This window comes from Cervus canadensis, chromosome 25, assembly GCF_019320065.1.
Source record: "Cervus canadensis isolate Bull #8, Minnesota chromosome 25, ASM1932006v1, whole genome shotgun sequence".
In the NCBI taxonomy this organism is placed as follows: domain Eukaryota; kingdom Metazoa; phylum Chordata; class Mammalia; order Artiodactyla; family Cervidae; genus Cervus; species Cervus canadensis.
In genome coordinates, this window is record NC_057410.1 from 12939584 (window position 1) to 12953595 (window position 14012).

At 37.8% G+C, this 14012-nt stretch overlaps 1 protein-coding gene and 1 non-coding gene across 2 annotated transcripts; both read left to right on the plus strand.

Moving 5' to 3' along the window:
• Nucleotides 1-2496: 2496 nt before the first annotated feature.
• Nucleotides 2497-8766, plus strand: LOC122427373 (lysozyme C, milk isozyme). Its single transcript, XM_043446797.1, has 4 exons — nt 2497-2705; nt 4161-4325; nt 6350-6428; nt 7900-8766. Exons 1-4 carry the CDS (start codon nt 2510-2512, stop codon nt 7964-7966), a joined length of 507 nt encoding a protein of 168 aa, XP_043302732.1. The 5' UTR covers nt 2497-2509; the 3' UTR covers nt 7967-8766.
• Nucleotides 6639-6828, plus strand: LOC122427883. The gene has a single exon (XR_006265581.1). It is a non-coding gene; the product is annotated as a U2 spliceosomal RNA (small nuclear RNA).
• Nucleotides 8767-14012: the final 5246 nt, after the last annotated feature.

Genomic DNA, 14012 nt, shown 5'->3' on the forward strand with positions numbered 1-14012 from the left:
TCTCTTCTTATGGTTTTTCATTCTTATGACAAATGAGAGAGACAAAGGAAAGCATGACTCTTTCTGGGAGGCTAAGAATCAATAACCATAGGTGTTGATGACCAGAAACAAATTCACAAGAGTCACAATTCAAGATCTGTTTTCACAAATGTTTTTCTCCTGCCACTGTGAATTTGTAAAGGAAGGGACAAGGAGAAATTTTATCCTCCTCTCTTGACTGTGCACTACAGGCAGAGAGCTGGGAGACTATTACCGTTGTTCAATAGCTCAGTCATGTCTGACTCTTTGTGACTATTAATGGTCTGCAGTAGCCAGGCTTCCCTGTCCATCACCAACTCCCAGAGTTTGCTCAAACTCATGTCCAGTGAGTTGGTGATACCATCCAACAATCTCATCCTCTGTCATCCCCTTCTCCAGTCTTTCTCAGCATCAGGGTCTTTACCAAGGAATCGGCTCTATGAAGCAGGTGACCAAAGTATTGGAGCTTCAGCTTCAGCATCAGTACTTCCAATGAATATTCAGGGTTGATTTCTTTTAAGATTGAGTGGTTTGATCTCTTTGCTGTCTAAGGGACTCTCAAGTGTCTTCTCCAGTTTAGTTCAAAGGCATCAGTTCTTTGGCATTCAGCCTTTTTTATTGTCCATCTCTCACATCCATACATGACTACTGGAAAAACCATAGCTTTGACTATAAGGACCTTTGTAGGAAAAGTAATGTCTCTGCTTTGTAATACGTTGTCTAGGTTTGTCTTGCTTTTCTTCCAAGGAGCAAGCATCTTTTAATTTCATGGCTTCAGTCACACACTGCATCAAGAGTGATTTTGGATCCCAAGAAAATAAAGTCAGTCACTGTTTCCATTGTTTCCCCATCTATTTGCCATGAAGTGATGGGGCCAGATGCCATGATCTTAGTTTTTAGAATATTGTTTTAAGCCAGCTTTTTCATTGTCCTCTTTAACCTTCATCAAGAGGCTGTTTAGTTCCTCTTCACTTTCTGCCATAAGGGTGGTGTCATCTGCATATCTGCAGTTATTGATATTTCTCCCTGCAATCTTGATTCCAGCTTGTGCTTCATCCAGCCCGGCATTTCACATGATGTATTGTGCATATAAGTTAAACAAGCAGGGTGATAGTATACAGCCTTGACGTACTCCTTTACCAGTTTTGAACCAGTCCGTTGTTCAAAACATGTCCAGGAGACTGACATGGTAAGAATTCTTACTTCCTGCTGGTCTGTTGTCAGTTATCCCATATCTCAACTGCAGTCTCCAAGGAGAGTGGAGTGTTCAGTCTTTCACTGTCTCATCCTCATCACTAGAAACTGTACAAGAAGAAACACTTGCTTCCTTTTACCCTTTTAGGGTTTCTGGCTGGGGCTCTGTGACAAAAAATTAAGAGAAAAGCAAACATGTTTGTTAACATGTACATTTCTTATATACTTATGAGAAATACAGGCAGCAGTAACTCAAAAACATGGCTAGAACCAGGATTTACAGATTATCTTAATCAAAAAACAATACATTTTTAGAGTAGCAACAAGACATAGGAAAAGAGTTCTAGCTTCAAGTGTGGCAGATTGTGGGACAATAAATACATTAAAAGCTAATGGAAGATACTAGCTACTCAGTAAAGGTTGTTTTGTCAGCCCTCTAGTGCTGTCTTGGGGCTGATAAGTATCAATAGTTGTTGGTGATTAATATCTGCACAAATTTATGTTCTGCTTTTAGGAAACTAGGGGGAGGGCAGAGAATTTTTCTTGGATCTGCTTCCTCTTAATTGCCTTCATCTCAAAATAATCCTTATGCCAAAGGGGAAGATTTTGGGTGGCATATTCTGTTATCCCTCTGCAGGTTTTACTGTTAAGTTATTTTGCTTTGCAATGACCTTTTATGTTCTATTATGGAAATGTGAAGTAAGGCATTGTCAGAAAGGAATTAGGAATCTCGTTCTCGTGAGCTTATTTATCATAGTAAAACACTGATTCATAGTAAGAATTTACAATAGACACCAAAAAAGTTAGCAGAGGAATCTGGTTGAACAGCATGGTGCGGCGCTACATGCCTATCAGAACACCGGGCAGTATGCCATGTTGTTCTGTGGAAAATATATATATATAATAATTTCAAGTGAAAAAGATGAAGACAACAGAGTGAAAGTACATAAAACAACATAATGAAAAAAAAAAAACAATGAAAGATTTGAGCTCATTTTCAGTTGTGTAAAATATTCAGTTTTTTTTTTTTCTTCTTTATAGTTGCTCAAATTTATGTTTAAATAGGAGGAAGTTCCTCTTTGGGCTTCAGTGCCAATCCCAGTTCTTCCTGAGCAAGGTCATTAAGCAATCTCATTTTATTATTTTCTTGCAGGCTAATACTTAGGATATCAGCATATTCCTTTAAACATACGGAAGAAAACTTTTAAAGTCAGTGGACCAAAACACAGGCCCTGTTTTCCACATGTCACCAAGGGTGGAGCCCCCCAAACTGGTCAGAGAAGGGGGAAGTGAAAAGATGTTAAATACCAAGTCCAGCTCACCCTGGTCACTCTGGACTTCTGGCTTGCTAGTCAACATGAAGGCTCTCCTAATTCTGGGACTTCTCCTCCTTTCTGCCACTGTTCAGGGCAAGAAGTTTCAGAGGTGTGAGCTTGCCAGAACTCTGAAAAAACTTGGATTGGCTGGCTATCATGGAGTCAGCCTGGCAAACTGTAAGTTAACTATTCTTCCTCCTTGCAAATAGTGAGTTAGCCAGGTGTGGAACAGATACTAATAGAGGATGAATAACAAGGGATATTGTGTGAATGGAATTTTCTTATTTCTTAGCGAGTTTGTACATTTACAATGGTTAAAACATCAATGGTTCCTTTAGAATCAGATGTACTAGGTAAAGGATTGAAGCATGGGAGGGTTAAATTCTATACAATCAGAAGCATGCTGGTCCCACTGTACTCCTCTAGTGCCACTAAATTTGCTGGCTGGCATATGGAGGCTGACTATAAAATATATTTTAGAACGTGGGATATGTCTGTCAAGCCTTTGGTGTTTGACTCTAGCCATTTCCAGTTTGGAACTTGAGTTCTGCAAGCCTGAGTAAGGCAGTATTTTCTCATTTTTAGTCCCCCTACCATGACATTGGGCAAAGTTTTTATAGATTTCATTGAACTCTTAACTCTTAACTCATTGAGGGGAACGTATTTCCCCTCAATCAATATCTATATAAGGATCCCTGAAATGCAGCCTGAAAGACATTTTATTATTCTGATTCCAGTTGATTAATTATTTTTCATTTTCTTCCACAAAATTCAAGATGTGTCCCAAGGAAAAGTGACTGTGTATTTTAGTCCATATTTGTCAATGTCATCACTGTATTTTTCACATTGAATTCAGACATTTCCCCTCCAAAACTATTTTTGAATGAATGAGTAACTGGCTAGAAGGATGGATGGACAAAATAGTCTTTTCTATTCTATGACTCTTTTCTGGATTCTAATTTGATATCCAAATTCAACTTTAGATATCATAAGAAATTTTCTCTCAAAAACTCCTGTTTTTCCTGATAAAAGTATTTTTCCATTAGCATATGCATATACTACTAATTGGGCTTCCCAGATGGTGCAGTGGTAAAGAATCCAACTGCTGACGCAGGAGACACAAGAGACATGGATTTAAGACCTGGATTGAGAAGATCCCCTGGAGGAGGGCATGGCTACCCACTCCAGTATTCTTGTGTGGAAAATCCCATGGATAGAAGAGCCTGGCGGGCTATAGTCCATGGCGTTGCATGGAGTCGGACATGACTGAAGTGACTTAACCTCACACATATGCCGCTAATGACTGAATCCACTCAACTCTGTCGATTTTTCTATTCTAGGCTGAATCTTACATGAGGGATGGGAGCAGGGGAAGGGTAATAGCAATGGAGGAAACATCTATTTTAATATTTTAAAAAATATGTTACTTGTTTCATTAGTATTAACAAATGTTTTGCTAACAAAAGAATTCTCTTAAGGGCCCTTTAACACAAAAGTATTAAAATATTTTACAAGTAAAATACATCTTTATACTTATAAAACAAGTTGTTAGTAAAGTAGAATTAATAGAACTAATTATGCTGTGACGTATAAGTTATGTCATGTTGCTGTTTACTACTAATTTTTTTTCAGGGATGTGTTTGGCCAGATGGGAAAGCAATTACAACACAGGTGCTACAAACTACAATCGTGGAGACAAAAGCACTGACTATGGGATATTTCAAATCAATAGCCGCTGGTGGTGTAATGATGGCAAAACCCCAAAAGCAGTTAACGCCTGTCGTATACCCTGCAGCGGTAAGACAAGATAATGTGGAGTGATGGCCCAGGACTCACCTGGTTATACCTGTTGGGTTATCCAAAAAGTTCATTCAGGTTTTTTGTAAACATCTTAATGGGAAAACTGGAGTGATCCTTTAGGTCAAGAGTCAATAGAAATAAAAAGGTCTTGAAGGGCTCATCAGGAACCTTGAAAAATCCCATCTTAACTTTCTAAAACTCCTTATTTTGCTCCTCATAATTCCTCAAGTAAGAAATTAAAGAGCTTGTATCATAAAAGTTTGCTGTTTGCTAACATACAAGAGTTTCCGGAGTCACCTATCACTTCATCATAGCCGGACATGTTGATGCTTTGTAAAGGACAATGCCATTCCTCCTACCTTCCTTGTTTGTGAAGGTTTAGGGGTAATTTGATTATAGGGGTTTTTGTTTTTTTTAAATCTACACTCCTTTATTGGAAAATGAAAGGATTAGTGGTTAACCAAAGAAGAGGAATATGTGTGGTCTTTTTAAAATATAACTTTTACTTTTTATTATGAAATGTTTTAATATATGGAAAATTAGAAATATTAGCATAATAAACATCAATATCCTCATCATGTACTTTAACAGTTATTTACATTTTGTCATATTTACTTCTTTTATGTATATGGGAGTTTTTTTGCTGAGTGATTTTAAACTGATTTAGAAACATTATGACATTTCATTTCTAAATTCTTTGGTTTGCATCTCCAAACAATACAGTGCCTTTATAAGCATAATCATTCTAACAAGCTAATTTACAGATTTGTTTAATTGGGATGAAATAAATAATCTATTGAGGTCCTTTTAAAGTAGAGATAATATATGAATCTTTACTGCATAAAATATTGAAAATATATTGCAAAACTGAGTTATATTTTTAAACATTCAAAATCCTAATAAAAAGATGTCTTTAGAATATTATTTTGTACCCAGTTAATTTATTTTAAAAAATATTTTAAAATAATATTTTAAAAATAAAATATTTAACAATAAAAAATAATATTTATAAATATTTTTTACATTATAGAATAACCTGTGGTAGTTGCATAGAAATTTTTAATACTGAGAGATGCATGATCACCGGTAACTTTTAGTATCCACATCTTTCAGAATCTACATCACTCGTGTGAATGAATTAAGGCTATATTATGCACATTTTTATCCACATGCGAACATAAAAGCAATGTGTTTCAACATAAAAGAAATTGTTACTAAACTTACTGCTATACAATTTGCTCTTTATTACAACACAAAATTATTTTTGTTAACAAATACCAGTCTATTACTTTTTAAGATGAATAGAGTTACACTGTGTAGATATTCTATAATTTATCAATCCATTTCTTTTTTTTAACATTTCTTTGTTTATTTTTGGCCATGTGAAGTCTTAGTTGCCACAGGCAGGATCTTCATCGTGCCATGCAGGCTTCTCTCTAGTTGGGATGTGCAGGCTTAGTTGCCCTGCAGCATTTGACATCTTCCTTCCCCCACCAGGGATTGAACCAGCATCCCCTGCTCTGGAAAGTGCACTCTTAACCACTGGGCTGCAAGGGAGTCCTTCGGTCTATCTCTTACTGTTAAGCACTTAGGCTGTTTCCATTTTCTCCTTTTATATTAACTGCTATGAAACATTTTCTACACACGTCTTTGGGTACATACCATGATTTCTTTAGGATAAATTTCCATTAGGAGAATTGCTGAGTAAAAAACTGCTAGACTGTTTCTGCTTGTTTGTTTTGTTTTTACACTGCCTAGTAAAGAGTCCCTTGTATCACATTAGTTAATAGTTCCTGAACATCCACTGACTTTGGTAAATGAGAAACAGAATGCTTTATTTCATACCAAATGGGATGGAATGAAGAAAGACTTTTCCACCAACATTCACACAGATATAAGGACTCTTAAAAAATAATATTAGTTGTTCTTTCCTCAGTCTATGAGAATAAAGCTAACTGAACCTAAACTTAAAATGAAATATCTATGAAGATTGTTTTCACTTCTCACCACTTCTTTTTCAGCTTTGCTGAAAGATGACATCACTCAAGCTGTAGCGTGTGCAAAGAGGGTTGTCAGAGATCCACAAGGCATTAGAGCATGGTATGTTTTTTTCCCCTTCCAGTTTTATTGAGATGTAATTGACATAGAGCAGTGTAAAAGTTTAGGGTGTACAGCATAATGATTTGATTTATATTCATCATGAAATGACTATCACAATAAGTTTAGTAAGCATACTTTATCTCACATAGATACAAAATTAGAGAAGAAAAAAATTTTGTGTGGAATGAAAAGTCTTAAAATTTAATCTCAATCGCTTCTCGGCCTTTTGGCTAAGATCAAGTGTAGTATCTGTTCTTATCAGTTTAATATCTGATACGTCTCTATCCGAGGACAATATATTAAATGGATTTTTGGAGCAGGGAGTTGGAATAGGAGCTTGCTCCGTCCACTCCACGCATCGACCTGGTATTGCACTACCTCCAGGAACGGTGCACCAAAAAAAAAAAAAAAAAAATTTAATCTCAGCATCCTTTGTATATGTATAACATATAGCAATGTTAATTATAGTTATCATGTTGTATATCGTACTCTTGTTGTTTAGTTGCTAAGTTGCATCCAACTCTTTAACAATTCCATGGACTGTAGGCCGCCAGGCTCCTCTGTCCATGGGATTTCCCAGGCAAGAATACTGGAGTGGGTTGTCATTTACTCCTCCAGCGGGTCTTCCCGACCCAGGGATCGAACCCGCATCTCCTGCATTGCAGGCGGATTCTTTACCACTGAGCCACCAGCACAGGCCTGTGGCACGTTGCATCCCTACTATTATAACTACAGGTGTAGTACGTTCCACTGCCTTTGTCCAGTTCCTTACCCCTCACCCCACTCACAAGCCCCACACCAGGTAACCACAAATCTGACCACTTTCCTATGAGGTTGTTTGTATGTTTGTGTTTGAAGTATAATGGACCTACAACAAGTATAGATTAGTGTTTAGGATAAGACTAATCTTATGAATCTTTAGTTTCTGTTACAGAGCATGGTATGTGTTAAGCATTAAAGAGGAGAGCTGATTTATCCTGCTGATATGAGAGAAGTGAGAGAATACTCCAAAGACTATAGCATGCTCCTGAGAATTGAAAATTGCAGCTTTAGATTTAGGCTAAACAGTGCATTACACTGAAACAACGTATTTTACCTGATTCAGAATTTTTTACTCTTTTGCTACTCAGTTTATTTTAGGGAATTTCTAGAGGTTGTAAGATTCTCTACACAATACCTTGAAATTATTTTTGGATTTAAGGAAATGTGGAATGCACTTTGCAGTGCTGTTGTGGACGTCACAAGACTCGACACTTGTGTTCGGCATTCTGTGCTACAGTGTAGGTTTGTGGAGATGTGACGTCCCCGGTATACATATCTCCAGTTAATAAATAGCAATATTTGGATCTGTCTGTAGCTTGTATTTCATGTACTGATAAACTCTTTTGTTTTCGAAAAGGATTTGAAGTATGTATAACATAATGAAGATATGTTTCCATCTTACTATCATTTGTTTCATCTTTTTCTACAGGGTGGCATGGAAAAAACACTGTCAAAACCGAGATCTCAGGAGTTATGTTCAGGGTTGTGGAGTGTAACTGTGGAGTTTCGTCTTCAGCTCATTTTGTCTCTTTTTCATATTAAGGAAGTAATCGTTGAGTAAAAGGCTATACTCTCATTCTTTCAAACAAATAATGTTTCTACAGAAGCAGGAGCATGTGGTCTTTCTTCTAAGAGGCTTGATGTTAACCTCACTTGTTTATTGTTTGATATTAGGCCTACGACAACTTTCAGCTTGCTAACAGAACTAATGCTGGTGAATATTTGTCTAAAATCTTCATTATCAAATGTATCTCTGGTACATTTAGTTCTTCAAAGAGATAACCCAGACTTAATCTTGAATGATATAAGTACTCCCCAATATTCAACAAAATATAACAAAAGAATATCTTTAAGCAAATTGATCTTAGGCAAAGTCCCACCTGTGTAGGCATGTGAACTCTCATCTGTCCAATCAAAAAGAGCAGAACGTCAAATGGCTAAAAAGGAAAACAGCCCAGTCAAGAATTCTATTTTCATAAGTGTGACCTTTGGTTTAAATGTTTTAGTAGAAATGTTGCATTTACACAGCTTTTTAAAAATAAACTCACAATTTATACATCAGCCTATTTTAGCCTTTGCAAAGAAGTCACTTATGCATCCTGCTAATCCTGAAGGAATATAAAGAAGGATTAGATGAGCTGTTGATTTTCCTCAGTTTCATTAGCTTGAATTCATGCATTATGACTAAATTCAGAGGCAGATAAGTTTATAAGCATTGAATTAATTGCTATTAAACCGATGTGAAATGATGCATGTTGTAAAAGAAAAACATTTTCATTAAAAGCTTTGCAATTCATACCTTGTCTTCCTTTGTTTAGCGCCATTTAATGTCTCTGAAGAAATACATATGCATATATTGGGGAAATAATGATCTGACACTTAGTATTTCCTACATCCTCACCTGTACTGAAACAGGTGGATACTGCTAGAGAAATCCATAAGCATGCTGACATCTCAATGTTTTAAATTTTTAATGTTTTTTGGCTGTGCCACATAGCTTCTGGGACCTTAGTTCCCCAAGAGGGCTTGAATTCTTACTCTAAACAGTGAAAGCACGGAGTCCTAACCATGGGACCACCAAGGACTTCCCCTCACTTTAATTTCATAAACATAAATCTCAAATGGGCCCTCAAGTCAGCCTAATCATCTTAGTCACTTCTCTCCAATCCTTCTGTATTGGAGTCCCCACTCTCCAAAATGACTGTCACTATTTACTTCTCTCTTTTCAAAGTCCCAGCACACACCACTGGCCTTCTACACCTGCACTCACTAGATGATCTAACCTCATTTTACACTGATAGAACAGAAGCAACTCATACACATTTTTACCCTCCCGGCCACCATAACAGAGTTCATATTTTTCCCTGGGCCCACCTTCCCTTCCTTCCCCTTTATTACTAGGATGAAGGGCCTCTGCTCCGACCAATGGCAGTCTCCACATGCAGTCCATCACCGGACTGCCCCGGTAACCTTGCTTGTTACACAGAACTCTCCGTGGGCGCTACATAGCCCTCCAACCACAGCATCATTCTCTGCTCCCTTTTCCAGTAACACTTCTGGGATGAGATATCTGTATTTACCCACTCCACGTCCTCACCTCCCTTTGTGTTTTCACCTCTTCTTAATCTGACTGCTGTCCTCACTCAGCTGAAACCGGCTCCAACGTGACTCCTCCCAGCATGCATTGGGGCCAGTTCTAGTGATCACCTGATTTCTGTTCAATCTACTTGATCTCTCAGCAGCATTTGACAGAGTGAACCACTTGCTACTTCTGGAAACTTTTTCTTCCTCAGCTCTCCTCCTTTATATTGTCTCATTGATGGCTCCTTCTCAGTCCTTCTTGGCTGACTGTTTCTCTGAGGATTGATTTTTAAGTGCTGGAGTGTCCCAGGACTCAAACCTGTAACCATTTGATAGACATGTTTTACTTATTCTTTTATTTATTCTTTTTGATGAAGTATAACTTTCAAAAGAATAGAGTTTTTCCCACTTTTTAAAGAGACTGAAATAATCTCAATCTTTCCCCAAATATATAAGTACAGTACAGCCTTTTATGTTTTTTGAACAGTTTGAGAATATACTGTCAACACGGTGCCCGTGGCTCTGAATCCTTCTATGTGTAATTTCTATAGAACCTCAAAACATCATCCATATCAGGAGGTGAATACTGACAAAATTAGGACCATCTAATCATCAGATCTATGCGATTTCATCAATTAACCCTTAATTAAAAGGTCTAATTCAGATTATTCAGGTTATATTTGCTTGTTAACATTTTTCAGTTTCCTTCAGTCTAGATAACTTCCTCATGTTTTCCATGACTTTTATGACTTTAACCCATTTGAAGACCTCAACCAGCTGTGATGTAAAATAGCCTAAGGTTTTTCTGATATTCTCTGGAGTAGATTAGGTTATGCATCTCTGGCAGGGATGCCACAGATGTGATATTGTCCTCTTCTCATTGCATCCTTTCAGGTGACATGCAGTTTTGAAATGTTCTGTTACAGATAAAGTTCACATTGATCGTTCGATTAAGGTGATGTCTGTAAGTCACCTCCACTGTGAGGTATTTGGGAGAGGATGAGGTACTTTGAGAAATTTTCTTCCTCATCAAAATGTCAGTTTTTGCATGTACTTATTATATCAGTATGGACCCCTGGCTTCCTACTTTATTCCAATTATAATGAATCATAATCCATTGCTATCATTTATTTTTATGTTCTCATTGTCTGATTTTTCTCCTTTCAGAGAGCCTCTGCAAGCTAGCTTCTGTGTCATCTTGACATAACCTCGCCATTCTCTGGGCACTTTTTTGTTTTCTGGCACAAGCTGTCCTAATGCTCACCTTGTTCTTTTTCTGCTTCAGCCTAGAACCAGCTATTTCTCCAAAAGCTCTTAGCCCTCACAGTGGATAACAGTATTTAAAAAAACTATTCTGGGCAGTAGAGTGGCACTGTTCCCATGCCCCATCAAATGACAGAGCTAGAGGATGTATGTATTTACCTAACATTTATCTACTCAAATTGAATTCATAGAATACCTCCAATTCCAATCCCATACCACAAGGTTAACTGTAGGTTTTTTTCTTATGTTGATAACTTCCTTTTACACAGTCAGAAAGCAGGTACCCATTTTCCTTAATATTTTTAAAATGTATCCTGAGTACATGCACATATTTAATCAGTTTGCCTGTATGTAACCAACCTCCCAACATGCCACACAATGGAATAGATGGTCTCCACTTAAGCTTTGATACTCCTCATGGGGTCACCCCTTCTTCCACATCAGGACACCTTTATTGCGTTTCATCTCTGACATACCATGCTGGGACACTGTTTTTACAGCAAGGAGGGCAGAAAGTTTTTCCTCTTGTTTATGCCCACATTCCCAATACCTAGAACAGTGCCTGTAACATGATATATGCTCAATAAAAACCAGCTGCTTGAATGAATCTCCCTGATGATTTAGTATATTCCCTCAGGCTGGGCATTCTGAGAGTTTTTTACTCTCCAATCTCACATAATTCTAATAACAGCAGCTTCTGCGGCTCCAAGAGTCAGGTCTCAAATCTATGTGACCAGTCCCCTCGAGGACAGCAGAGGGGCCCAACTCAGGTGCATCCTCAGGTTTCAAGATTCTGGGACCATTTTGATATAAATCAACAGGAAAGAATATGGGAACGGGATATCCAGAGGTGTACAAAGAATGAGTCAAGGTAGGGGAGAGTGGCTTGAAGAGTAAGAACTCAGATGCAGAGACAGGATATATCTAAGAAGCACCAGGACTGACCCATAACAATGACTGACTGAAGAAACAACCAGAGATTAGCAAAAGTTGGACTAAGAGAGAAAGCAATTCTTGTTGGAGATCTTGCTTAGTGTTTTTGATAAATGTCATGTCTTACTTATACCTGTTATTTTAATACAATCAAGTTCCCAAACCAAATTTTCACCTTTATTTAGAGAATAAAGTAAAAACCAATATGAAAGTTTCATCATTTTTAAAAGAAACTCAATTCCAATGTTGCTTACATTCACATCAGGATATTATTTGAAACGCAGAGTGATATTCCAGATTAACACTGGACTTTTGGGTGGCACTAATCATAACTGAGCCCTGAGCACATTTATTCCTTTTGTATTTAGCAGACTTACTTTAAAAGTATTTTTTTTTAAGTTGCTAAGGGGCATCCCAGATGGCGCTAGTGCTTAAGAACCTGTCTGCCAGCGCAGGAGATGTAAGAGATGTGGGTTCAATCCCTGGATTGGGAAGATCCCCCGGAGGAGAGCATGGCAACCCACTCCAGTATTCTTGCCCAGAGAACCTCATGGATAGAGAAGCCTGGCAGGCTACAGTCCATAGTGTTGCAGAGAGGCGGACTTGACTGAAGCGACTTAGCAGGCACAAAGGGAATTACAGAAAGTTACAGTCATGAGTGACTAATATCATTCATAGATAAAATATTTTTCATTTAAATACATGTTAATTATAAAAATTAATTTTAAATCATTTACAATTTTTACGAGGTTATAAATTCTCAATGTTTACACTCAGATACTGCTACAAGATTTTTATGTAACTCCCCATTTTTCCCTCTTCACATGCAGCAGTTTTCTACTTTTTTAGGTTAATGTTAAGAATCCTAGGCAGCAGGCACCACAACTACTGAAAGCCGCAGCTATAGCCACTGAAGCCCACGTGCCGTAGAGCCCATGCTCTCCAATGTAGAAGCCACCAAAATGAGAAGCCTGAGCACAACTAGACTGTAGTCCCCGCTTGCTGCAACTAGAGAGAGCCCCTGCGCAGCACAAAGACCCAGCGCAGCCAATAAATAATTTAATTAAATTTAAAAACCAATCCTAGGAAGTTCCCTGGTGGCCTACCTGTTAGGTCGGTACTTTCAGTGCCATTGCCTGGATTCAATCCCTAGTCTGGGAACTGAGATCTCAGAAGCTGTGAGATATGACCAAAAAAAAGAATTTCTATTTTCTCCCATGGTTTAAAGTGTCAGGCTTGTATTGTTCCTGATGGTGGTTCCCACAGCGGAAATTTAGGGTTAAGTTCTACTTCCTCCTCCTGTATCTCATCACACATGGCACCTTTCCCTAAAACCCATCCTTCCAATGTAATTACATATACTTTTTAAGTTCAATACTCAGTATTTGCATAGCCATAAATACAATTACTTTCTTCTCTTATGCAAGATTTTATTTTCCCTAGAGCCAGTAACTGCATAATTGTTATATTGGCTTACTTTTATTTGTATCTATCATTAGTTCAACTCCCAAACTCTAGGTCTCTTTTTTCTTTATTGAGGTATGGTTCATGTACAATATTACTAAGTTTGAGGTGTACAGCATAGTGATTCACATTTTCACAGGTTATATTTTATTTAGTTATTATAAAATATTGGGTATATTCCCTGTATGGTACAATATATCCTTGTAACTTATTTGTTTTGGACTGTGCTGCATGGCTTGTAAGATTTTAGTTCCCAAAGCAGGGATCAAACACCTGCACCCTGCAGTAGAAGTGATGAGTCCTAACCACTGGCCAAGGAAGTCTCAGTTTATTTTATACATGCTAGTTTGTACCTAGCAATCCCTACTGCTATCTGTGTCTTCCATTTAAATCTCCTCTCAGGTCTTCAGAGGCAGCTAGAATGTCATTAGTCTAACCTTGCTCTGAGTTTTTTTTCATTTCTGTATCATAGTTTTAATTTTCAACAACTCCTTTTCATTTTTGAATACTCTTTTCTCCTTGTTTTGTGTCATGCTTGCTATTTCTTATTCTGTATATAGTATTAATAAGGACTATATTTACTATATTTTGGATATAGTAATAATAAGGCCTTCCCTGGGAGCTCAGCTGGTAAAGAATCCACCTGCAATGCAGGAGACCCCGGTTTGATTCCTGAGTCAGGACGATCCCCTGGAGAAGGGGTAGGCTACCCACTCCAGTATTCTTGGGCTTCCCTGGTGGCCTGGATGGTAAAGAATCTGCCTGCAATGTGGAAGACCTGGGTTCTATCCCTGGGTTGGG

Excerpts from the sequence above, each read along its gene's own strand:
- LOC122427373 (XM_043446797.1), top strand. The coding sequence starts at position 2,510 with ATGTTAAATACCAAGTCCAGCTCACCCTGGTCACTCTGGACTTCTGGC. Across the intron at positions 4,326-6,349 it reads CTGTCGTATACCCTGCAGCG|CTTTGCTGAAAGATGACATC; the intron begins GTAAGACAAGAT and ends CTTCTTTTTCAG. Across the intron at positions 6,429-7,899 it reads CCACAAGGCATTAGAGCATG|GGTGGCATGGAAAAAACACT; the intron begins GTATGTTTTTTT and ends CTTTTTCTACAG.